Source organism: Amaranthus tricolor, chromosome 4 (assembly GCF_026212465.1).
Source record: "Amaranthus tricolor cultivar Red isolate AtriRed21 chromosome 4, ASM2621246v1, whole genome shotgun sequence".
In the NCBI taxonomy this organism is placed as follows: domain Eukaryota; kingdom Viridiplantae; phylum Streptophyta; class Magnoliopsida; order Caryophyllales; family Amaranthaceae; genus Amaranthus; species Amaranthus tricolor.
Genome location: NC_080050.1, coordinates 29,064,503 through 29,090,608, shown reverse-complemented (window position 1 = coordinate 29,090,608; position 26,106 = coordinate 29,064,503). Strand labels below are relative to the sequence as shown.

The following is a 26,106-nucleotide window of genomic DNA, read 5'->3' as shown; positions in this document are numbered from 1 at the left end:
AAAAGTTAAATAATCCATCTAATATATAATATGAGAATGTGAGCTTCTTATTTAAGGTCGTCTCACCAAGAGTCAAACTCTTACAATAGTAGCACAAAAATATTATAGACTAAATCTATTTTAAACTTACACATCGAATATATGCTATATAGAAATAAAAGAAATATGACGATAATACAAGAATATTCAATATGAAATTCTCGTTACTTTTAATATTATAATTTTTTAATATTACAATCTCTATTTTCAAAATCATCACAGATGTATATTGCACAAAAATTTAAGAAATAAATTATTTAAACTGTGTTGATGACATCAAAGAAAAGTTGAAAGTGGTGGAGCCATTAAAAAAAATTCTTCGTTTTCAATATCATCACACATGTATATTGTACAAAAATTAAGAAATAACTGAATTATTTAAATTGTGTGAATGACATTAAAAAAAATTTAGAAGTAATAGAGACATTTTCATTAAAAAATTATATCAAAGTAAAAACAACAGACTAAAAGAAAAATATGACAATCTCTTAATGGATATTTGTTAATGTCTTCTATTACTTAAGTAGGACCACAACTTAGTATTGCCTATAAGTATATGTAAAAAAAAGAAGACCACCAAATCTAGCACATCAACTAGACTTTCTTGTCTTGTCTCTTTCTTTTGCCCTAATCTTCATCAATAATTCTTCCCACTACCTGGTTTATTTATACCCTAAAAATAATCTTTCTCATCACACAACAAGCAACAAACAAATTTACATGAAATATTTTTGAAAACCCACCAAAAGAATTTTTTTTTTTTCTTAAAAAAGAGTCTATAAATAGAAAGAGAGGAAGAGAGTGAAGTACTAATAGTAGTAATAGTGTGAGTGTTAGTAATACATAAAAATAATATTTTTGTATTTAAGAGAAGAAAAAAATGGGAGTTCAAGGAACATTAGAGTATTTATCAGATGTGATTAGTAATGCAAAGAAAGGAAAAAAAAGAAAGCAAATTAATACAATTAATCTTAAAGTTTCTAGAATTGATTGTGAGGGTTGTGCCATGAAGATTAAGAATGCTCTCTCTGGTGTTAAAGGTACTATTTCTTTTTTCTATTGATTTTGTTGTTTGTTTCACGTACAAAGTAAAGTTTTTAAAATTCTCTTTTTCAAGAATTTTTTTGATGAATTTTATTTGTTTGACGTAGAAAGTATTTTAACAAAAATATCACCTTACATATAAAGTTAATAAGAAATATATATATATATATATATATATATATATATATATATATATATATATATATATATATATATATATATATATATATATATATATATATATATATATATATAAAACATTTTTGTATTACAATCCATAAAATCACTATTAGAAAACTAAATAAATTTTCATTGTTGAAAGAAAATTTTTCTTCAAAATATTTATTTAATTATTATAATTCAAAATCAACAAATTCCATGTATGTGAATATGAGAACAATCTTTTGTCGAAGGTTTTCTTTCTACTCTTATAATAAACAAATATTTGATTCTCACGTGAGAAGGGGTACAGATATAGTCTGTTCGGTATCCTTCTTCATCCAGACTCTAACTTTATGCCTTCTTCATTCAAACTCTAATTTTGTACCGAAATACTGGATTATGACTATAACTATTACTCCGACAAAAATTACTATATAATTTAAGGGTAAAAAAACTTGGAGAAGGTCTAGTAAATCATCCTTATGTGGTAGGATATGATAGGTTGAGAGTTTTGTTATATTAATTTATCTTTTAGGGTTTTGTTTATTTTAATATTATTCTTTTTATCTTTTTGTAATTATTTGCAAATCACGGTTATTGATTAGTAACTTTTGAAAAAACCTCTACAGGAGTGAAATCAGTAGATGTGGATATGAAGCAACAAAAGGTGACAGTGACAGGATTTGTGGATCAAAAGAAGGTTTTGAAAGCAGCAAAAGCAACAAAGAAGAAGGTTGAATTATGGCCTTATGTGCCTTACAATATGGTGGCACATCCTTATAAAGTTGGTGCATATGACAAAAAAGCCCCTCCCAATTTTGTTAGGAAGGTTGAGGACTCTATGACTCCTTTAGAAGAACAATATACCACCATGTTTAGTGATGAAAATCCTCAAGCTTGTGCTATTATGTAATTCTTAAATAAGACGGTTTTATGGTGAGATTATTTCTATTAGGCTGATTCGTGTACATTTAGTTTATTATAGTGATCACTTACATTTTAAAGTGATTAGTTAGAGAAATGGGTGAGACGGTCTTATACAAGACGAGTTTTATTATAATGTGTACTTCATATTGTATGTATTGTTTAGGGAAGAGTCTTAGTGTAGTCTTATCAGGAGTTCGACCCCTTCAATTCCGTTTTAGTGGAAGTATATTGTTGGAAGAGTCGTTGTGTGTATTAATTAGAGTTTGGTTCCTTTAAAGTTCAAGTATTCCTACAAAAAAAATACTAAAATAACTAAATTATCCCTTTTATTTTTTTTAAGCCAAATTATCCCTTTAATTTTGATAAAGGGTGTATGTTGGATCTTAATTTATAGTGGTCTGTCAAGCCAAAAATATCAAGTGACTTAAGTAACATTTATAAATAATTAACTTATACACTTAACGATCCCGCATAGACATATATTCTTATAAAATCATTATAAATTATAAATAAAAGTTACTGCATAGACTTAAAAAAATAAATTTTTTTTTGTTTTAAATTCGTGTTAATATATATATTTTCTGAAATTATGAACGATCCACAAACAATTATTGATTAATCCACCAATGGTTTCATATGCCATCTATTTTGTAAACTAGCTAGCTAATTAATGTTCGTACTTTGGAGCTTCAAAAAAAATGCTCATACATTTTGCCTTCTATGCATTTAATGCTCAAACAAACACAATCCACTAGTTCCATTTTGTGAGAAATAAATTGGGCTTAATATATGGGGATATAAATGTCACAAAGGCCCGGTACACCAAGGCCCGTTAATAATCCGACCTACCAATAATCCGTTAAAATGTCACCCAATCTTTAACCCATTGGGTCGACCCGCCCCATTGAACACCTCTATTTGCCACCAACTGTTAGCTGTTGTTAAATACCCCTATTAATTTAGGATCAATGAAAACACCATTTTACAAGAGTAAAAGCACATACATTTGATCCTCCAAATTCCGTTTAATGCAATTAGTAATAAATGTATATAGATTACACTCCATCAATAATTTAAATAAATGGTATGGCAACTGCTAACAGTTATCCACTGCTACTGCCCAGCTTAGAACATTTTTGTATAGCCATCAACAACATTTTCTAACTGGTAGAGTAATATATGCAGTAATTATTTCTTATAAGCATCATCTGTCAGGAAAATGATTTCCCATATTCAAAGCACAAATTCTCAAGAGATCATTTTTATTGGGCTGATCCATGTACATTTAATGCATTAAAGTGATCATTTATAATTTTAAAATGATATTATATGGGTCTGTCTCGTGGTAATACGGTCTCATATAAGACGAGTTGTATTCAAAGATTACATAACATGTTAACTCTATACACAAGACAACATAATTGAGAGAGAACAGAAATAGTCAGTAAAGATTGTTATCAAAAACCCAAGGCTCATTCACAAAAAGCTCTCGACCATTCATTTGCACTACTCCCGCTCTTATATCTTCTTCCCGCTTCCTAGCAGCTTCAGCTCTCTTAGCAGATGCATCAGCATCCTGCAACATAACAATTTAACATAGAAGCTTGTATGAATCTTCAATTATGGAATATATTCTACAAGCACCAACTGCAAGTGCAGAAAGACTCAACACGTGCTCGTCAGTGATCCGGTGAACAAGATACACAAGCTATCAAGTATCACATTGATTTATAAGGTATAAAACGCTAAACAATCAAGCACAAACGTAATACACTGAAAGTACATGAAGACAAGAGTAATATTTAAAAAGCCATCTTAGGTATGGATGCATGGTATACACTAGATAAAATGTCATGGTCATGGTCATCAACCAAGCATCCCGCACAAAGTCAAGGTCTGGGGGGAGAGGTAGCGGACAAATAATACCCGTAGCTACTTGAGGGAGAAGGCAAGAGAAATGCATGCAGTCAACACTAGATAAAGATGATAGATAATGCATTTTCCATGAATGGCATCGCGCCTTATACCATCCACAGTTTGAAAATCCATCCAACGTATCAAAGTATCTCCAAGCAAGCTAGAGTTGTAATGTCTACACACTAAACGGAACATCACGCAAGTCACAAGTATTACAATGTCTCGGAACCTAATTCTCATTACTACACTTTACTCATTATACACTCGTGGGGTCGTGGTAGCATTCCCAAATACCTATCTTTTCTGCTTCCTTTTTACAGCCTTACCTCCTTCACACCCCACCCACCCCCATAAAAAAACAACAAAAAAAGGAATGCAAAATCCCTCAATAAAACATAAAATTCTAGCGATAATGTCATAAATCAGTCTTACCAAGGAGCACTTGGCAGAGAGCACTAGTACTAAGTACCATTTATAATACACTACTGCATTGTAAGTTGTAACATCTAGGAAGGGTGAAATCTGTAAAAAATGTGAACACATCAAATTCAAGACCGAACAATTTTTTCAGTGTTTGTTCAGTAACAGTCTGATTTGCCAATAAAATATCTACAAAACTGTTCTATAACTTCAACAGCCAAAAGACACTGTTGAAAAGAAATACCAGTAAACTACACACATGACAAGTCACACAAGAATATACATTAGTTTTCAGTTATAAATTGTAATAGGCCAAGAAATCCCAGCTTCAGCCAAGTTATTTTATATATATATATATATATATATATATAGGGGTAGGATCAAGTGAAAACTGAAAACTAGACAGTGGTACACATATTGTAGCAAAAGGGGTACATATTATCTTATAGGGTGTACAAACCTTTTGTGAAGAAAAAAGTTCAAATTATTTACAAAAATATCATCTGAATATGTACCCCTTTTAAGCATATATGTACATTATTTAACAAATGTCTAATTATTTACAAAACTGCCACCCAAATATGTACTCCATTTGAGCTTTTATGTACCCCTATTTTTAGTTTTCACCATTTTAATTGATTTTCACATGATCCAAATCATATATATATATATATATATATATATAGGGTCAAGTTCTAGTGAGAACCAAGCTTATATGAGAACCGTGAAAACCAATCTCTCAAAAAATGTAACTTTTGAGAATATGTGTTACTTTTGGGGAAAAAAATATTACTTTTGTTTTTAAAAAATCTTGTACTTTTTAGCAAAAAAGCGTTACTTTCAGAAAAAAATATAAATACAAAGTAACACGTTTTTTTCGAAAAGTAACACCTTTTGTGAGTTTTTTTTTTTCTTAAAATAACTCTTATCTGCCTAAAAGTATCTTTTTTTTCTCAAAAAAGTAACACTTTTTTGCCCAAAAATAACACCTTCTTAATAATTACACTTTTTGGTCAGACAGATTGGTTCTCACGGTTCTCATGGTTCTCACTTGAACTATATATATATATATATATATAGTTTTAACAAAAAAAAAAAAAACCAGAAAACGTTGTTTCAACCATAGTGCAAAATATTGCCCACTCACAAGCGTATTGGAAAGGTTTTAAGTTTACCGCAACTGAAATAACCGCAAAACCGTTCGCCTAGACTGTGAAAGACGTTTCACAATCATTATCGTGATCGTGTCCAAAGCCTTGTTTTCGCACTATAATTTCAACACATGTGAAGAAGTTTGGGTCTGCTTGATTTGGTTCAAATGTCGTAACAATACCGATATAGAGATTTAAAAGGCATTCCGTGGTACATTTCAATAACTAGGGTCTTGATTTATTCACATGATTTTTACTTACTCAACTTATTTTTAATGATTGAAAATGATCTATACTGATTGGAAGTTGAAACTGATTGTAAATGAATTTTAGTGATTAAAACTGATCGAAAATGATTATAATTATTAGTCAAAATTAGTTTTTACTAATTAAAACTGATTTTAACTAATTTGGGAGTTGAGACTAAGTGATATAATTGTATCGTAATCTAACAAAGAACATTTCTATGGTGAAGTCTCTTTATGGATCGCAGATGCAACATATTCCAATTTTTGTTACCCGGCATGCAGCTGGTAAGCTTTACAGAGTTAGTTTCCACAGTTTCATGAAAGTAGCTTCAACTGTGTGTTGCCCTTAGCTTGCTGGTAAGCTTTACAGAGTTAGTTTTCACAGTTTCATGAAAGTAGCTTCAACTGTGTGTTGCCCTTAGCTTGCTGGTGAAACCGTCTCATACAAGAATGTGTATACTAATCGGTAAACTGATTGGGGTAATTGTCCTACTTAACTAGGAGTCAAAAATGTTGTGGCCATACCAAATATTGCAAACATGGCAGTTGATAAAGTCCAAAACCAATGACCAATCAAAGGAACATAGTCACATAGAAATGGCCAGCAAGCAAAGAGAGAACAAGAAGATCGAGCCTTATGGTACATGTAATGAAACTCAGACAGAACAAGAATAGATAGAAATCAATTATATCTGAAACTACATGTTTCTCAACAAGTAATGAAGCAAGATCATTTTAACACCAAGTATATAGAAAAAGCTCCAATTTTCCCATTGACTTTGTATGTATTCCCTACTTCAGATGTTTGTCTACCTTCTTAACTTCCTTATTAGTTAATGAGTACTTATACATCCAATTATCAGCCTTCTAGATACTCACTTCTTACACATCTACTCTATTGATCATATAAAAATCATTCATTTGTACTCTATGATAACTGAAAATTTCACATAAAAAAAAGAGCATTTCATTTCATGTCAATGACCTAAAAATCTCTCTCTAAGAAATTTGTTTCACCGTAAATAGAGGACAAACAAAAGAACACAAATGATTTATCCTCAAATGATTTCTCCTTCAACACTATGCACAACTTGAACATAGAAGGTCATTTGAATCAGAATACACCTACAGGCCCAACACAGCTGACGAACAGCATACAACTCACATTTGAAGATTTCTCAATTGATTTCTCCTAAGCATTTTATGTGCCATTGGTCATTTGAAGAACAGCATACAAATGATTTATCCTCAATTGATTTCTCCTTAGCATTTTTAAGTGCCATTGGTCATGTGAGTAAACCTTATCCGCATCACCACATTGTGGAAGCAGTGTGAAGATTTCTCGGCCAATGCAAACAATTACGGTGATATTAGAATGCAAACATCTAGAACTGTTCAATTTGAACTCAATTGACACAAATCTGGTCATGAGACCCAACTCGACTAGAAAATTACAACTACATAAAAATCAAACCGAATGAAATGTTGACTAATCACACACAAAGCCCAAAAACTACCCAACACGAAATATCACCCCAATCACCCAAATAGACAATTCTAAAAGCATGGCATTGCCTTGAATAAGTGGTTTTGCAACCATTAGGACAGTCGTGCGGACATATATAAAAGATTTGCATAAAGTTTGTCATTCCTGAAGCTTAGCCTGAATCCATGAAGACGGCACAAATGTTACTCAAGACTTAGTTCACTTCTAAATGATGAAATCTTGTAAATAAGGTCTAAACTATACTAATATGAATTTTACAGCAGTTTAAATTCAAGTATCAGTATGATTTCAGCTAAGCAAAGAAGCTATCTTCAATAAAACGGAAGTTATTCATACAGATATCAAACATAGTAACTAAATTAAGTAGCACAAAAAACACAATTAGGGTTTTGGAAAATGGGCAAACAATGAAATTAAAGGATTCGAGGGGTAAACATAAGGAGAAACAAACCTTCTGGCGTTTCCATAGAAGAAATTGGGTGTGCGTAATCGGAGCAGGAATCTTAGAATCATGGGTTTTTGGTGTTTGATCCCCTTCTTCTCCCATTTTCCTTACCCTAGCCTCGAGGATTCTATTCAATATTGCTATTTCACTTTATGCCTACTATTGGAGTTTGGGCATTTGGGTGTAATTAATTGAACAGCACACTTGTGAACCACAGTTTCAATACGAGACAGATAGCCCAAGCGTATTAATTATAGTTTTTTTATAATGCGATTAGTAATTAATCTATTTAAGATTTACAGTATATTGATCAAACATAAGGTTTACAATGTTATGTTAACATTGATCAAACAAGGAGAAGTTCGTGCATGCGTGCAACAATAATTGTGCACGAATGGGTAATCAAACCACTAGTAGGATCAACAGCCAACATTCATCTTTCAAATACCAGCTCGACAACGATATAAACTACTTTGATTCTTGAGTATGAGATATAGGCATAGAACAAATCAATAAACTGGTGTTAAACAAGCGCTTCAATATTTAATGAGCAACATTTTGAGATTCTACCTAATTTGTTGATGACACTCCTATAACATGTTATATTTATAATTGGGTTAAAACTTGGGTAGTTTTTAGTTGAAAAATGCAATTAGCTTCCTTTTCAAAACTTATTGGTTGTACATTTCAAATCTTTGAGGATCAACGTGGTGCTATCTATGGGAAACAACTACGTTGGACGACTTTGAAATATGGTGAGGAGAAAACTTCGAAATATGGTGTGTGTGGTTCACATGCACCGGATACAATATACTTTCAGTCACTAGTGCTTGAAAATTTCGAAGTTGATCTTGTTGTTGTACGATGTATGTCGAGTCCAAATTGAAAATCGAAATGTTAAAGTTATGTTATATCTTTCATTTGATTTATTTGAATTTTTGCCCTTATTTTTAGATTTTGTTAAAAGTTTTTTACTTGTTTAAATTAAAAACCCTAAAATTATTAATATCTATTTAGGAGCTTTAGAAAGAATAATTTTAAAATAATACATGCAAATTTGATTTTCGGTGCAAAATATTCAATTCGGTCTATTCGATTCAATTTAAATTGGTATTTTAAAATTCAATTCGGTTCAATTTAAATATTATTTAGATATGGACTGAAAATGCCAAAACCAAATTTTATTCAACTACATTTGGATATATGAATCCAAACCAAAAATCAAACTTTCACCCACTAACACACAAGTATTCTTTTGGTTACTTGGCTGAGGGGAAAGGGAGACGCCTTTAAAACCAGTGTGAACTTGCGAACCGCACTTTCATCTTTCTGCCCATTTTGGCAATTTTTAGCAGCATTCTCTCCCTTTGCGATCGATTTCTCTGCATTTCTCAAGGTTCGATTTTCCCTTTCAGTAATTTCTAATACATTTGTTGTTGTGGTACAGTCTCGTTATTTCGGTACTTCTATTGCTTTGCTTAATTGATTACTTATACAAATTTACAATTTTCGCTAGTCATTAATCACATGATTGAGTGATTATACTCCATTCGTATTTTGTTTTGGTTGCTGTGGAATTGTGTGCGCAATTTCAGTATCGAGTGACTTTGTTTGTGGATTGAACTTTTAAATTTTAAAATTAGGGTTTTGCGATAGCTTTTTAGATGACTGATGATTTAGCTTTTTGGAATCATAATTGAGTTTCTTAGTTCTTGTTTATGTGAATTTAATGAATCTTTTTTTTTTTTTTGGCATTTGTGATGCAAATGGTGTTATGATTTTGTTTTAGTTAGGCTAAATGTGTAAGTTGATCGTGTTTTATTTTTATCTCAACTAATATGTTCCTGTTTGTCTACCTGTAAATTTGGGGTTTAGGGAGCAAGAGTTGTGAACAACAACCTAATATTTTAGATACACTATGTTTTTATTTACTACCTAATAAAGTTGAGGGTGGGAGACGGTCAGACGGAGAAGAGCAATTACTTAAATTGTTAAATTGGATTGGTGCATTGAAATTCTGCAGTGGGGGCTGTACACCTCCTAACATATTTAAGGGAGTATGTATTAGGCATAAGGACTAAGGAGCTTATGATAGAGTAAGAAGTTGTTTTATGAAAGTGTCTGAGAGATTAAGGAGACTTTAGAAGCACATTTTGAGCTAATAAGACAATTATGGGGGTGTCAAGAATATAATGGGAGCACTGGCACTAACACTAAAAGGGAGGGATTTGGAATGATGAAGAGGGGAGGGGTTTGGAGGGAAAACATGGACAATTTTTGTTAAGAATATAATATCTCCTAAGGTGGAAAGATTTGGAAGGAAAACACTCATTTTCCTTTCTTTTCCATTTCCTTCCCTTCTAAACAAACAAAATGCACGCTTTTTTTTCTCTCCTAATTAGCTATGTAAGTATAGTGAAAGTGATTTGATATTGATCCAAGATTCCAGGAAGGATGAATTTTAGATACATTCCCACTTATTTGTCACCATGATCATAAGTCATAACACATTTCCCTCCCTTCGTAGGAAAGATAGGTTAATGTGCAACATAATAGAAAATAAAACTATTTCCGTTATATGGTGGTGGTTTGCAAAGACAAAGCAATATAACTTGTGATATAACAGTGTTTGCAGATTTGGGTTTTTATTCACAATTCCTCCTTTAAATTTTGAATGGATTTATGGTATTACAGCAACAGTAGCAATATCTCTGTATACCTTATGACTGTTCTGCTTAACGTGAGCAAAGAATTTCATTCTCTGGATCTTTTGGCAATACTTAGTCTCTGCCAACTGAATTAAATATAGCTCAAGTTGTTGATTTTGGTTGACAGGCCATTTTTAAGATATACTGGTCCCATTAAATTAATTAACTGCAATTAAAATTTTTTACAAATCTATGAAATGATTCTCTAATGGTATCAGTACTTTTCTTGCAGCACTGAAGAATGTCTCGTAGGTATGATAGCCGCACGACTATTTTCTCTCCTGAAGGTCGGCTTTACCAGGTGGAGTATGCCATGGAGGCCATTGGAAATGCTGGAAGTGCCATAGGGATATTGGCAAAAGATGGAGTTGTTTTGGTTGGTGAGAAAAAGGTGACTTCTAAGCTCCTCCAAACCTCCACCTCGAGCGAAAAGATGTATAAGATAGATGACCATGTAGCTTGTGCTGTTGCTGGTATTATGTCGGATGCCAATATCCTAATCAACACTGCTCGAGTCCAAGCTCAGCGTTACACTTTTGCTTACCAAGAGCCAATGCCAGTCGAGCAGCTGGTTCAATCCCTCTGTGATACTAAGCAGGGTTACACTCAGTTTGGTGGGCTACGGCCATTTGGTGTTTCTTTCCTCTTTGCCGGGTGGGATAAAAATTACGGGTTCCAACTATATATGAGTGACCCAAGTGGCAACTATGGTGGATGGAAAGCTACAGCAATTGGAGCAAACAATCAAGCTGCACAGTCTATGCTTAAACAGGACTACAAAGACGATATTACCCGAGAAGATGCCGTTCAGTTAGCTTTGAAGGTTCTTAGTAAGACCATGGATAGCACTAGTCTTACTTCCGAGAAGCTTGAATTGGCGGAAGTTTACCTTACGCCTTCTGGAAAAGTCAACTACCAGGTGCACACTCCGAAATCGTTGAACACCTTGTTGGAAAAGTCTGGACTGACTCAACCTGCTTCTGAAACCTCTTGAGTTAAACATGGCTTAGCGGACTTAATTATGTCGTTTATATTCCGTTTTACGGTGACATTGTGTAATGTACTCTTTGATTTTACATGCCTCTCGCTTAATCCTTGTCTTGAGTCGTGAACTACCGAAAGGAAAAGGGCATGTTGTGTAAACTTCCCCCCTGTAGTTTTTATGATATGCTCTATGATGGTGTTTATGTTTTGATTAGTTATGAACAATCACAAATTGTCAAATGAGACGATCTTATGCTTAGGTCATTTCTTTTGGGCTGACTAATGTACATTTATTGACTTAAAATGGTCATTTATAATCTTAAGGTGATCACTTATGGTCACTTACAATTCGAAATGCAGAGTGCAGACTATGTTATTAGGTTTATACTATCCAAGCATCTAACATGTTACTAAAACATTCATGTAGAGACAACGAACCATTAACATTTTTACTATCTTTTAGAGGCAAAGAACCGTATAGTAGCTCATCGTTTTCTTTGTTGAGGTAATTTGATTTATACTACAACATGAAAAAACCGATCTAGTTTTTATTGATTTACACAAATTCTTACCTTGGGGAATGTTTGGCTGCTGAGGCTGCCTTTTTTTTTATTTTTGCTTTATATTAATTCTAAATTGTTGATGGGCCTGAACTTAAAGAACCGTCTCTCACAAAGACGGTTTCTCAATAGAGTTACTATTTTCAATTAAAGAAAAATTTAGTAAGGTAAAAAATATTGTTCATTCATTTTTTATGGAGACCTATTATTGTTAATGATTTTCCTTGTTATTATAGTACACAATTCCTTACAACAAGAATAATCATTTCAACTATGTTACCTTAAAGATAGCCATTGACCATCTCAATAATTTTTTTTGTTTGAGTTTTCAACAAAAACTAGATTCTAAATAGACAATATTGGACGTATATTCTTTATGTAGCTTTAAGTTTACACTATAAGTTTAAGTTTACACTATAAGACTGAAAGATAAGATATGAGAGTTTGAAGGTGTATTTTTTGAGTATCAGATTGGAAATTAGGCATATTGGATCGTTATTTTGGGAAGATTTAAGCCATGAATTGCTGGAAAAATGAAAACACACAAACTTTAATTTTTTTATGGGATAAAATCAAATCAGAATACAAAGCATCCTCTAGCCAGGTCGGGGTATGCGACACCTAGGGCTGCACACGGTCCGGTCTGGTCTGGTTTGACAGAAAAATCAGACCAGACCAGAAATTCCGGTCTGGAAATTTTTCAGACCAGTCAAAAGACCAGACCGGACCAGACCAGACCGTTCTAGAACGGTCTGGTCTGGTCTGGTCTACGGTTTTTTTTTTTTTTTTTTGAAATTTTTTTAATTGAGTGAGAATCTAAGATAAACGATAATCTGAATCCAAAATACATCATCATCAAATACATTAGCAATATCCTGTGAAATATATGTGAATTATATTCTTGTATGTTATCAGTATCATCCCCATTTATCCACATTCCCTTTCTAAAAGAGTCAAGATTACTTAGTCAAGTTGTAACACAGGCCACCAATTATTAACATAAAATGCCAAATTGTCAATAGTAATTAGTTTAACATATGATCGCATTCTCAATTTACAACTCATAAAATGCCAAACATATATTTCAGTTCATTAACATGAAATTTAATATCAAAAACAAACACCCAGATGCAAATCATATCCAAAAACAATCAAACATAGACCCTAAACATAAACCCTAACAATTTTTCCAATCAAATTACTCTCAAAATGCTCTAAATCGCATAAATTTCACATAATCAATCACGTAAATTTCAATGCATAAATTTAGAACCCTAATTCGTCCATAACCAATTAAACAATCCAATAAAATGTTGATTCTTCCAAATTCCAATACTGCAAATAAACAGAATGAAGATTAAGCAATCTTTTTGAAGGAAGTTGAGATTATTTCATTTAACATTCAACTGAAATCAACCAAAAGCAGAGATTAAGCAAATAAACAAAATTGAAAACTGTATATTTAGAACCCTAATTCGAATTTAAACAAAAACTGATAAAAAGAACCCTAAAAAATCAAAAAATCAACCAATATACTTACATTACGAGATTCTACACTTGATTCCGTGGTGAATGGTGAGATTGGAGAATGAAGATTGGAGGAGGAGCGTCGAAGAACCACAGAAGCAGAGCGTCGTCGATGGGTTGAAGCTTGAAGAGTTAAAGGAAGCGAGGAAGAAGAAGAGTCGATGGCGTCTCAGACCTGGGCTGCTGGGCACTGGGCAGGATGCGAGGAAGAAGAAGAGTCGATGGCGTGGCGTCTCAGACCTGGGTAGGATGCGAGGAAGAAGAAGAGAGGATGCTGGGCCTGGGCAGCTTTTGCCTTTTCTAATTTACGGCAGCAGGATCAGGAGAATAGGAAGAAAGTGTTTGCCCTAATCCCTAATATTAGAGTCTATTACGGTTTATTGGTCCGATTTGGTCTACAAATTTAAAAACCGGGACCGGACTGTAAACCGTTTAAAAGAAAAAAAACGGACCAGACCATTCAGACCGTAGACCAGACCAAATACTTAAATTAAGGTTTGGTCCGGTTTGGTTTACGGTTTAGACCAAACCCTGTTCAGCCCTAGCGACACCCAAACCTCATCACATAGGCCACACAAAGCCATCTAGCTAGCCTATGAGTAGAGGTGTTCATTCGGGTGATCGGATTGGTTTCGGATGGGTGTCATTCGGTTCAGTTGTATTTCAAATGCGTGTTACGACGGGTCACTCTCGGATCGGGTAGGTTAGTCACAGTGCGGTTGAAGATCGGTTATTCGAGCTATTGGGTTAGCATCAGTGTCGAGTTTCAATCGGTCTCGGGTTATCATTGGTTAATAATTGGTTCCGTTTTACTGGGTACATATTGGGTTCGGGTATTTTTCAAGTAGAATTTGGCTACGAATTACTAATTACTATAGATGGAGTCAATATCAGATTAAGTTGTTAGTCATTTTTTAACTGATGATAAGGTTCCCTTTACTTAAAGCAAAATAGTTAAAATGCAAATCAATTAGTGATCATTATTACATTGTTACTTTTACTTGTTTGATCGGAAATTACATTACTTTTATTTGTTTTTAATTACATGTGAATGTTTTTCTCACTTTTAAAGTAGTTATTTCGCTTCTCTTAAAATTTAATTCCAATAATTTTAAGTTTTCAAAGTAAGCTCAATAAATTTTATTTCTTTAAATATATCGTCTACAGAATTAATATTTATTTCACAGCATTTTAGTTAAAAACTAATGAGGAATTGATACCTCATTAAATGTTTGAAGACAACGAACAACTATTAATCCTCACAATTTCCATAATCACAGTAAATTAATTTTATTATATTAGAGAAAAATCCATCAACATTGTCAGTAATTTTTATAATAGTATCAACAATTGTCCTTGTTATAGCATAAAGTTATTTAGCTTTAATAGGAAAAAATTTGATGAAATTGTCGGCTGTTTTATTTTAAGAAAAACTAAAGTTCTTTGTGATTTTAATTTTAGAAATGCTAAGAAAAATGATTCACCTACACACTGTAGCTGATTATTTACTTTATAGAGTATAATAATTTATTATTGTTAATTGAAAAAGAAAAAAGAAAAATAGATTGTTAAGTTACTTTATAGAGTATAATATAATATTTTATTATAGAGTATAGAGTAGGATAAAAATAGGGGTTGGTAGAACTTTAAATGATTGTTTTATTACTACAAACGAAAATGTAACAATTAATATGAAATTGTCAAAAATTGAAAATGTAGCGGATATTATGGAACGAGGAAGTATTACACACGTAGGCCGTTGACAATTCAAGGAATATACAGACTTTATTTTCACTACATAAACCTAATCCTCTCAAATGATATCCTGCTACTTATAAATCATAATGTTTCACCCATATTTTGAAAAAATATAAATTTATTGGAGCACTAATTCAAAAATCAACATATTCCAAAATCTTAGCTATTTAAGAACCGGAGTTGTTTTGCAATTGCTTTTTATTTGACATTTGACTTTTAATTATGACTTTTTTACCAATTGAAAATTATCTTTTAAACTAAAATAAAAAAGGCTAACTTCCTTTTCCAAGACTTTTGCCCATTGACTCACAATTCTTTAACAACCATTACTTAATTTACCAAATAATCTACGCAAACAATTTGCTTATTTAATTGGCTTAAACATCAAAAAAACAATTTATATTTTTAACTGGTTAAATAAATTAACTAAAAAGTTAACGACTAACGACCAACAAATAATATTGTTAACAAAATAATCTCAATCATGTTATCATATCTTGAAAATAATAATTTTCCTTTTCCTAAATAATCTCATCTTATCTAAGATAAAGGAAGAAATTAATCAAAATTAAAAAGTAAAAAAAAGAAAAATAGCCTAAAAGTTGGGAGAGTATGGAGTCAACCCCAAAATCAAGGTGGAAGATATTTACTTACTTAACTGGACTTCCCATATGACTCTTTTTCATGATCATCATCTTCTTCATCTTTTATTCATTTTCTCTCTCCTCCTCCTTTCTCTCTCTTACTCCTTTTATTTTTTTCTATTTTTTTATTTACTCTACCTTTGGAATCCATTGAAGGAGAAAGGAAGCTTCACTTATTCACTCTCTTTCTCTCTCTTTCTCTGTATTTGTTGATACACTTTCTCTCTCCTCACTTTATCAAACCCTAATTAGTGTAGTTGATAAAATCTGCTTAATCATTTGCTTTAATTTTAGAATTTCGAGATTGATTTGGACATCCAAATTTGTCGTTTTTTGTCAAAGTTTGTCCAAACGGAACTGAATTCAATCTTGCGGTTTCGTTTGATTCAGACGGGAGTTGAATAGTGGTACTTATAGGCGCAGTTATTTCTTTAAGTTTATGCTTCAAATTAATTTTAAAGTTTAGATCGACCATAAAGTTTTTTTTTTTTTGGAAATTTATCTCTTTTTAGGGATGTATTGAGTTTAATCGAGGTATGATTACGTTTCTGTGAATTATAATATACTTTTTATTGCTTTTATTTCGGAGATTTGATCATTTCGAGAATCCCTAAATTTATTTAATTATTTTGTGCGGATTATATTGTGGTGGAGATGGAGTTATTAATTCGAGATTACATCTGTGTTGAAGATTCATTGTCGAAATCCGAGGTTTCAGTTTGGAAGTCCCAAGGTGAAGGAGATGATCATCGCTATTTGTGTTGACTAGTGCAAATGTGAGTTCATTCAGCTGGAACAGATCTTTTTGGTTATTTTAAGTTATATTTGCAGACTTTAGTTGAATTAATTGTTTTGTTTACAGTTTTCAGTGTAACTTGAATCATATTTTGAGTACTGAAAATGGAGTCTGAAAGTTCACCGCCGAAAACATTGACCGGGATTCTTCCTATTCTCACTCCAGTTCTCCTCATTTCAATTTCGTATATTGACCCTGGCAAGTGGGTTGCTTCTATTGATACTGGTGCTCGTTTTGGGGTTGATCTAGCTGTTTTCGCATTGGCCTTTAACTTTGTGGCAGTTTTGTGTCATTACTTAACTGCTCGTGTTACTGTTATCACTGGAAAAAATCTTTCCCAGGTAATCTTTATATCTGTTTTGGTTAATTGTGGTGGATGGTGAACTGTGAATGGGAATATACTTGTTATTATGCAGCCTTATGTTCATCTTTTGGTGGCTTCTTTTTTTCTAGGCGTTTTGGTTCCCTTTGTTTGTAGTTGAGCAGGGGTGGTTTTGTGTATGTGAAAGGTGTCTCGAAGGCCCTAGAATTAAGGGATCTCAAATATAAGTTTATGTTGGTTTAGATTACCTTATCTTTAGTTTAGTAACTTCATTTTAGTACCCAAATTTGTAAAAAATGTAAAATAAACAAGTCCTCAAAACTTATTGCGAGCCTCTCCCCCTGTGTCTGAGGTTCACTGATTTTGGTAGTTCTTTTCATAATATTGCTTTTTATTGTTTGTGAAATGGCTGAAAGGATTAGTTAAGTTGGCATAGTTTCAAAGTTGGAATGTTTTGGTTCAGAATCTTTTGATAAATGCCAATAGAAAGCAAATAAAAGTGATAAAGTGAAAGAAAAGAAACAAGCCTACTTTAAGTTAACTGCTAGTTTATGTTTCAATCTTGTGGATAAGTTGTTTCTGATTTTGTTATTTCTGTCTTCTTGATGCTGAAGATTTGCAGTGAAGAGTATGACAAGCTCACATGTATTTTTCTGGGAATTCAAATGGAGCTTTCTGTTATTGCTTTGGATCTTACTATGGTAAGTGAGCTGACTTTGTGAGTATAGTCATGCTTCCAGCCAGAGTGACCCTTCTTCATCTTGGACGTCTATTTTTGTATAACTTGTTAATTTTTTCTCCATCCAGATTCTTGGCATTGCACATGGACTTAACACAATTTTTGGCTTGGATATGTTCTCTAGTATCCTTTTGACTGCACTGAATGTTGTCCTTTATCCTCTTTTTTCCGCCCTGCTGGTGAGCTTTTGAAATTATATTTGTCCTGGATGGAGCCAAAGTATGACATTTTGACTGTAGCTTCTACTGGCCATCTTTCTTTCAGGAAAGTGCAAAAGCGAAGTTCCTTGTAGTTTGTTTGGCAGGAATAACTCTTGTTTTCTATGTGCTTGGGATGCTATTCAGTCTACCGGAGTTTCCAGTTCCTTCAAATAGTGTGCTGTCAAAGTTGAGTGGCGAGAGTGCTTTTGCTTTGATGAGTCTACTTGGAGCAAATGTTATGCCTCACAATTTTTACCTTCATTCGTCTATTATACAGGTATTGTAGATCTGAATATCAACTTATGACTTACATGTATTATAAATGTTTCTTGTAAGGAATTTTTTAATTCGAATTGTTTTTGACTATACTTGGATTTGTTCTCATTTAAGCTCAATAATGGGAAGTTGCATATGGAGTTGTACTTTTCTTGTTGCATGAGATCTGAGAATCATTTTAAAGTTTCTGAATGTGGCAAAAGTAGCTGATGTTATTTGGTTTGGATTATTGTTATCCTTTATGATCACAGTCAATAGCTTTCTTAAACTTGTTTGGTTTAATGTTCTTAAAATGGGGATCTTTAGGAGTTTAAGGCACCGATTCCAAATAATCCAGAAAGCACTTTAGAAAGAACACTCTTCAGTAGTTTCCCTTTTTTACCAAAGGTTGGTGAACATTTTAATTTAAAAGCCATTTAGTAACATAGATAAATTACTATGGAAAATTTTTTCATGGTTTTCTCTTATTTATTAAAAAAAACAAGCAGCAATAAGGGGTTGTTTCTTTATTTCCGTTTCATACAACAGTAATGCCAAAAACCTTATTCCCAACATATGAGGTTGGCTACATCAGCTGAATCAACATGAGAGATCATCATCAAAGATTATGCTTTGTTAATCCATATCTTTGTAACCTAATCTACAACGATTCCAATTATCATCCATGCACTTCCATCCGTTTCTATCTATTCCCAAATCATAGTTAAACCAAATTGAGGAAGTCTATATTGTGTTCATTCTATTGTGTATCCTTTTTAGAGTTTTTGAATCTTGAGTCTTCATGTTTTTATGGCTTGCCTTTTGATTATAATTGTTCAATGGCTCGTATGTTAAATATGAAGGCAGAAAGGCTGACAATTGATACTCATGAAGTTGGAATGCCTGTTCTTATATTATCATCTCTCAGAGTTTTTGTGGTTCATGGGAGAATTACATGTGCTCGTACACTGGACTCAACAATATCTTTTAATTCTCTGTTCATGCCAAGCTAAGTCAGCAGTTTACTACTTGAAAAAGTATCTTAAAAAAATACACATATACAATACGTGTCACTTTATGCTGGGGATAAATGATATCTAGATTTTAGTAAAATTGCTTTAGTTAATTTTTAGTCATTGAGTTGTGCTAGCGTTAAATGTTTAATAATGAAGAAAGAAAGCCGTCCATGTTACATTGTGGGATATTTAGAACTTATTTGTTTGCAGTTCCTGCTTGTTTATTTTTATTTTTTATTTTTTATTTTTTATTTTTTTTTTGTGTGTGTGTGTATATGGTTCTATTGCATGCCTTGTATAACATTTTTAGTCTCTATTATTTGCCATATATTCTATTTGTATCTTATAATCTTTTTTCGGCTCAATGGACTTCCCGGATTGTCTCTCTCTTCTAACATTAATCTGTTACAGCGGTATCAAGGGCCTGCAATGATAAAGGGTTTGAGGTCTCAGGATCATTTTGTTATTAGCCTTGTCATTTCCAGTGGCGTATTCATTGTGAATTATATATTGATGAATTCTGCAGCGAATGTATATTACAGCACTGGTCTTGGTTTATTTACCTTTCAAGAGGCAGTCTCTCTACTGGATCAGGTTCTCTTTGTCCCTTTTTTTTTCTCTCATCCAACGAAAATTCAGGTTTTTCAAATTTGTCTTTTGTATTCAATGCAGGCATACAGGAACCTGATAATACCCTTTGCCTCATTTGTGATTTTGTTTTTGGCCAATCAAATTACGGCGTTGAGCTGGGAATTTTGTGGAGAAGGTGGTGAATCAATGTTGCATGGCTTTTTTGGCATGGATCTTCCTGAGTGGCTTCATCGTGCTACTATTAGAATTTTTGCTGTCGTGCCTGCAATATTTTGTTTATGGCAGTCAGGAGCTGAAGGATTGTATCATATGCTAATATGTACACAAGTCATGGTGGCTCTTATTCTACCGTCTTCTGTAATACCTCTTTTCCGAATTGCTACATCTAGACCTATCATGAGTCTGAACAAGATTTCACCTATTCAGGAGTTTGTAGTCCTTCTGACATTCATTGGAATGCTTGGTTTAGAGATTATATTTGTTGTGGAGATGATATTTGGGGAGAGCGACTGGGTTGGTACCTTGCGTTGGAGTTTGGGGAATACTGCTACATCTATGGCTTATGTTTTTCTCCTTCTTACTGCTTGCACCTCTCTTAGTTTCATGCTTTGGCTGGCAGCTACTCCTCTCAAATCTGCAACTGCTCAATTGGACTCTCATCCTTGGCACTGGGATGCTCAGCAAGCTGCTCCTGAATTATTTACTGAGGGGGGAGGAAATGATGTTATTGAAACTAGATTTCTTGACGAAGAAGAACCTCTTGTTAAGCCAGAATCTTTGCCGTTCCAGGAGAAGTCCTTGCATAGCCATATGGAAATGACATCTCCAAATTACGAAATTAATTTGCCCGAGACAATTATGGACACTGTTCAAGAGCCTTGTGCAATTGCTATGGAAGAAAAATTTGTAGAGAATAGGCCTGATGGTTTATCTAAATGCCATCCTGATCTGGAGAAATTAGATGCCTCAGTTGATTTAGTGCCAGTCTCTAATGTGGTAATTGAGTCATCTCATGATTCACGTTTTCCATCTAGTCCTATAATAAATGAACCAGCTGATCCAGTTGAGAAAACCTTGAGAATTGAGAGTGACACTACAGTGGATAAGGATGATGAACTTGATACTTGGGAATCTGCGGATGTATCTAAAGGTGTAGCTGAAGTTGGCCCACCTGCTACTCTAGATGGACCGAGATCATTTAGAAGTCTTAGTGGAAAAAATGATGAAGGTGGGCCAAGTGCTGGTAGTCTTTCAAGACTTTCAGGGTTGGGCCGTGCAGCAAGACGCCAATTGGCTGCTGCCCTTGATGAATTTTGGGGACAGTTATATGATTTCCATGGCCAACTTACAAAAGAAGCACAATCCAAGAAATTAGATTTATTGCTTGGTTTAAATTCTAAGCCTATCACATCGTTGACAAATGCAGATTCTTCTGGCAAGGAGTATGGAATGCAATTCCATTCTTTAGGTGGTAGATTATCTGATAATCCAATGAGTATAGGTTTATCTGATGCTCAAAATCAGCAGAAGTTGCAAAGCAGTATGGACTCAGCATATAGGGTACATAAAGGATCGGTTTCATTATGGCCCAATCAGATGCAGTTTTTGAACAGCAATGTGCAGAGTTCTAGTCGCAATATGCTTGATGCCTGTGAAAGGCGTTACCAGAGTTTGCGCCTCCCTCCAAGTTCTGATGCTGGTGAAAGGCGTTACCAGAGTTTGCGCCTCCCTCCAAGTTCTGATGCTGATGAAAGGCGTTACCAGAGTTTGCGTCTCCCTCCAAGTTCTGATGCTGGTGAAAGGCGTTATCAGAGTTTATGCCTGCCTCCAAGTTCTGATGCCTTGGAGTATCAGCCAGCAACAGTTCATGGTTATCAATTTGCATCTTATTTAGATAGAATAGCCAAGGAAAGATCTGATTATGGGGTTGGCGCATTAGAGACGGAACCTCGAAAATCCCCATCTTTGGTCCCGAACAACTATAGAGAGTCTCTTGCTTTTGCTTTAGGGCAAAAATTATCAAATGGGTATAATTCTGTACATCAATCTAATATTCAGAATGTTGCTGTACAAAGAAATAGTGTCGTTCAATCTGAAAAAATTGGCTATGATCTTCCCTTTAATGCATCAGTTGAAAGTAACAACACCAAGAAATATCACAGTTTACCCGACATTTCTGGACTATCTGTTCCTTTGCGGAACTTATATTCTTCCAACAGAAGTGACCGTTTGGACAGTCCCAACACCTCTGTGGGTTATGGAACAGAAGTTGGTCGGACTTCTTATGAACCTTCCTCACTTTTGAGTACAAGGTCCAGATTGGCAGCTCCACTGGCGTTTGATGAACTTTCTCCTTCTAGGGCCTACCGAGATGCTATGTCGTTGAGATCGAGTTCAGGGGCCGATACATGTTCTCTTTGGTCTAAACAGCCATTTGAACATTTTGGTGTGGCTAATAAGGATAGCAATCTTGCAGTTCAGGCAACTATTAATAGATCTACCATGATGACTCAAGAGCTTCCTTCAGTCGCAGATATGGAGAGAAAATTGCTGCAATCATTAAGGCATTGCATTCTGAAGCTCCTGAAACTGGAGGGATCTGAATGGTTATTCAGACAGAATGATGGTGTTGATGAAGATCTGGTTGATCGGGTAGCTACGAGGGAGAGATTCTTCTATGAAGTTGATTCCCAAGATAATAAACAATCACCCTTCACTGGTGACTCTCAATATCAATGTTCTGAGAGGAGTCCCGGTGCTCTATCCAAAGGGGGAGACTCAGTTTCGTCTTATGTGATTTCCTCGGTTCCGCAGTGTGGAGAGGGATGTGTTTGGAAAGTAGATCTTATTGTAAGCTTTGGCGTGTGGTGTATCCGTCGGATTTTAGAGCTTTCACTTATGGAAAGTCGGCCAGAACTCTGGGGCAAATACACTTACGTCCTAAACCGTCTTCAGGTAACTCATCTAATCTGTCTTCGATGCTTGGACAATCTTTCTCTCATCTGAATATGTCCAATGAATGATGGCTGTCCACTTATAGTGCTTTTCCAAACGTGATCTCAGCATCGGATATAATTGGTATGCGTTTTTTTTGTCAAGCCGACCATGATGTCAAATCCTGCTAAGCTTGGTGGTTCTGTGAGCCAATTTATATCAATATGTTGATTAACTGGAACTTTTTGTTAGATAGAGATTCAGTTATTGAGTAAATGAGTTTTAGAAACAATATTAATGGTCCTGAATTCAATAAAACACATCACTAAAATCATGATTTATTTCTGAGAAAGAAAATGAATTAGATTCTTTCCTTTCCCTTTCAGTTATTTGTCGCTGGTTCATAATACCTTTGCGGAATGTGTTGCTTAGTGTGGAGCCTTTAGGCTATAGATTTCATATATCCCGTCCAGATATCTGTACATAGCAAGAATATTATCGTGATTATTTTTTGTTGAATATCAGGGTGTTATTGAAGTTGCTTTCTTCAAACCTCGAACTCCGATGTCCCCATGCATTTGCCTTCAAATACCAGCCTCTTATCAGATGAGATCAAGTCTACCTGTTTCAAATGGCATGTTACCTCCAGCTTCCCGACCAGCCAGCAAAGGGAAAGTTACTACTTCAGCAATGCTTCTAGACATGATCAAGGATGTTGAGATTGCAATATCATGTAGGAAGGGTCGGTCAGGTACTGCAGCCGGAGATGTTGCTTTCCCCAAAGGGAAAGAGAACCTAGCTTCTGTCTTAAAACGCTACAAACGGCGTTTGTCCAACAAATCAGTTGGCACATAAGGTAGCGGTCATTACAAGTTTCTGAACACAGTTTCCTATTTTTGGACTCCTCACTTTCAGAAGCAGTTCGTTCTTATCAGTCGTGGTGATGATGTAGCTGCCTTAACATGTCTGCTTTGGGAAGTGGTAACCCCCCAATGTAGCTGAAAGTCTGGTGGCGGAAATCACATCTTTTTAGAGTCTCATTGTATACACAGGACAGGATTTCTGGTGTACTCGGCCAAGTGAAGTAAGATTAATAGAAAGGTAGAAAAATGTCGCGGCCACATATTGGATAAACAATGAGTAGCCTTATAAATACAAATGGTTTAGTATTGGGTGTTGCTGAAACTAACATTGTGCAGATAGGATCTGGATTCTGTTTCTGGCTTGCAACATGTTCTACCCATAAAATTTGGGAACTGTGGCTGTTGATACAACTCTACATGGGAACTCTGGAGTTGTATCTTTTGTACTTGAGATTATTATTAATTTATAAAATTTCTCTGCTTGTCTTTTTCCTTTTTCTTTTCCTTTTTCTTTTTCTTTTTTGATTATGTATTTTATGTGGGTCTAGTGCGTTTTTCTCAGTCAAGAAATAGGGTTGCATGAGAATGGAGTTGGAGGGGAAAGGGATGAATTGGAGTTGAATGCTCAATTAAATTCGAGGGAGTAATTGTTGTATAAGATAATTTTACTGTGAGACGCACCTTATAGATAGATGATGAGCCTATGAAGTAATGCAATCCGTACAAAGTGATTGAAATTGTTTAAATAAGTGTGATATAGTGAGTTGCCAAAAGTAGGTGACGGTCTAACTAGAAAGTGGTAACTACCCAAAACAAAGTGAAGGTAATAAAGATGCAATGGCGTCTAGGTTCACAACGTAAACACATACGTTAGCGCCAATGTCATTTGACTTACTAAAGTAAATTGGACCTCACTAGTTACATGTCATCAACCATACCCTATATTGGTATCCCTAATAATTAGTAGTTGAACCTTTATTATTGACTTACCCATTCCCATAAACCAAACACGTATCAAATTATTTCATCATGAGATAAATTCATATAATTATTTTATTTTTCTGATCAATTACTTACGATTGTAAATGATTACTATAAGATTATGAGTGATCACTTTAAAACTATAAGAAATAATTACTTTAAGTCACTACTTTATAACAACAAGTATCCATTGGACTAGACCAATAAAAATAATTTCATCGTGAGATCATATCAACTGAAAATTTGTGTAAGTCAAATCAATTTTATAAAAACAATAAGTCCAAACTATAAATATACAAATCAAATATCATCCAAATTAATTAAAAGATTGACTTAAAAAGTTCCATATGAAAACAAAAACATAATTCAAAACTCAAAAGTTTTACAATGACATTTAAAAAAAAAAAAAGGTTTAGTATGAAACTTGGATATTGACTACCTTGGTATGAAAACGATTGTAATGTATGCGTAAACTCTCTAAATTGAAGTGTAGCATTAATTAATACATGGTTACTTAGGATTACACGTATCAATCTTAATTATATTTGCAAATTTGACATAATTAAAAATCAGAATTTTGGTTCGACCAAATGGTATTAAAAATGATACGACAATATCCTACTTCAATAATCTAAATGTGATCCATATCATTAAGAACAACTGTTATGATAGATTTTAAAAATTATTAAATTTTTCTTTTAACGATTTTTTTATCGCCTCTTGGTTAAAAGTTTCTATCCTATTCATGAACATAAAACTTCATTTTACGCATTTTTTCTCTTATTTTAACTATTTTTATTTTATGAAAAAGAAAAATTATGAATTTTAATAGTATATGTATCTTATAATTATTATCAATTAATTATTTTAGAATTAAACATATAATTTTCATGAATAAGTGGGGTCCATTAACAATTTCATTATTTTATCACCATTAGAATTCATGGGTTTTTTTTTTATCACCATTGGAATGCATGGTTATTAAGCCTCCAAACAATGCCATTGATGTTATTTTATTTTTAGTGTAGAAAATTCATGAAATCCAAATTAATGGGCAGGCCGAATGCCAATAATTTTGGATGAATGTATCAGCCACATCGTCCACATACAAAACATTATAAGTTTTTTTATTACAAAAAGCAACACCAAAAAGCTAACTTTTAATTTTTCTAATAAAAGCACACTATAATTTAATTAAACAATAAGATAGTAGCTATTATTATAACTTTAGAGTTTGTTCCAAATGGTTTCTACAATAAAAAAATCATTGAGAGCAAATAAACAAGTTGAAATTAAAGATAATTTTTTGCACTATTTATCAATCATTGTTAATATACATTTATTTTTAATCTATAAGTTAAAATATAG

At 33.6% G+C, this 26,106-nt stretch overlaps 4 protein-coding genes across 7 annotated transcripts; 3 read left to right on the top strand and 1 right to left on the bottom strand.

Moving 5' to 3' along the window:
- The first annotated feature begins 632 nt into the window (after positions 1 to 632).
- On the top strand, positions 633 to 2,511 carry LOC130810064 (heavy metal-associated isoprenylated plant protein 24). Its single transcript, XM_057675999.1, has 2 exons — positions 633 to 1,079; positions 1,875 to 2,511. The coding sequence occupies exons 1-2, from the start codon at positions 920 to 922 to the stop codon at positions 2,156 to 2,158; spliced, it is 444 nt and encodes a 147-aa protein (XP_057531982.1). The 5' UTR covers positions 633 to 919; the 3' UTR covers positions 2,159 to 2,511.
- Positions 2,512 to 3,477: 966 nt separating this feature from the next.
- Positions 3,478 to 8,033, bottom strand: LOC130810065 (uncharacterized). Its single transcript, XM_057676000.1, has 2 exons — positions 7,867 to 8,033; positions 3,478 to 3,748 (listed from the first exon to the last, which is right to left on the bottom strand). Exons 1-2 carry the CDS (start codon positions 7,960 to 7,962, stop codon positions 3,614 to 3,616), a joined length of 231 nt encoding a protein of 76 aa, XP_057531983.1. The 5' UTR covers positions 7,963 to 8,033; the 3' UTR covers positions 3,478 to 3,613.
- A 1,031-nt stretch (positions 8,034 to 9,064) lies between these two features.
- Positions 9,065 to 11,766, top strand: LOC130810063 (proteasome subunit alpha type-4). The gene is made up of 2 exons (XM_057675998.1): positions 9,065 to 9,256; positions 10,801 to 11,766. Exon 2 carries the CDS (start codon positions 10,810 to 10,812, stop codon positions 11,560 to 11,562), a length of 753 nt encoding a protein of 250 aa, XP_057531981.1. The 5' UTR covers positions 9,065 to 9,256; positions 10,801 to 10,809; the 3' UTR covers positions 11,563 to 11,766.
- Positions 11,767 to 16,073: 4,307 nt separating this feature from the next.
- LOC130810062 (ethylene-insensitive protein 2.1) lies at positions 16,074 to 24,246 on the top strand. 4 transcript variants are annotated; one of them, XM_057675997.1, is made up of 9 exons: positions 16,074 to 16,448; positions 16,733 to 16,817; positions 16,904 to 17,178; positions 17,774 to 17,860; positions 17,967 to 18,077; positions 18,163 to 18,375; positions 19,781 to 19,963; positions 20,042 to 22,915; positions 23,420 to 24,246. In XM_057675997.1, the coding sequence occupies exons 3-9, from the start codon at positions 16,942 to 16,944 to the stop codon at positions 23,747 to 23,749; spliced, it is 4,035 nt and encodes a 1,344-aa protein (XP_057531980.1). In that variant the 5' UTR covers positions 16,074 to 16,448; positions 16,733 to 16,817; positions 16,904 to 16,941; the 3' UTR covers positions 23,750 to 24,246. The 4 variants fall into 4 exon arrangements, with proteins under 4 accessions (XP_057531980.1, XP_057531978.1, XP_057531979.1 ...); XM_057675995.1 differs by having other exon boundaries at positions 16,074 to 16,575; XM_057675996.1 differs by having other exon boundaries at positions 16,074 to 16,575; positions 16,696 to 16,817.
- Positions 24,247 to 26,106: the final 1,860 nt, after the last annotated feature.

Excerpts from the sequence above, each read along its gene's own strand:
- LOC130810064 (XM_057675999.1), top strand. The coding sequence starts at position 920 with ATGGGAGTTCAAGGAACATTAGAGTATTTATCAGATGTGATTAGTAAT. Across the intron at positions 1,080-1,874 it reads TGCTCTCTCTGGTGTTAAAG|GAGTGAAATCAGTAGATGTG; the intron begins GTACTATTTCTT and ends AAACCTCTACAG.
- LOC130810065 (XM_057676000.1), bottom strand. The coding sequence starts at position 7,962 with ATGGGAGAAGAAGGGGATCAAACACCAAAAACCCATGATTCTAAGATT. Across the intron at positions 3,749-7,866 it reads TTCTATGGAAACGCCAGAAG|GATGCTGATGCATCTGCTAA; the intron begins GTTTGTTTCTCC and ends GTTATGTTGCAG.
- LOC130810063 (XM_057675998.1), top strand. The coding sequence starts at position 10,810 with ATGTCTCGTAGGTATGATAGCCGCACGACTATTTTCTCTCCTGAAGGT.
- LOC130810062 (XM_057675997.1), top strand. The coding sequence starts at position 16,942 with ATGGAGTCTGAAAGTTCACCGCCGAAAACATTGACCGGGATTCTTCCT. Across the intron at positions 18,376-19,780 it reads TTCATTCGTCTATTATACAG|CGGTATCAAGGGCCTGCAAT; the intron begins GTATTGTAGATC and ends AATCTGTTACAG. Across the intron at positions 22,916-23,419 it reads ACGTCCTAAACCGTCTTCAG|GGTGTTATTGAAGTTGCTTT; the intron begins GTAACTCATCTA and ends GTTGAATATCAG.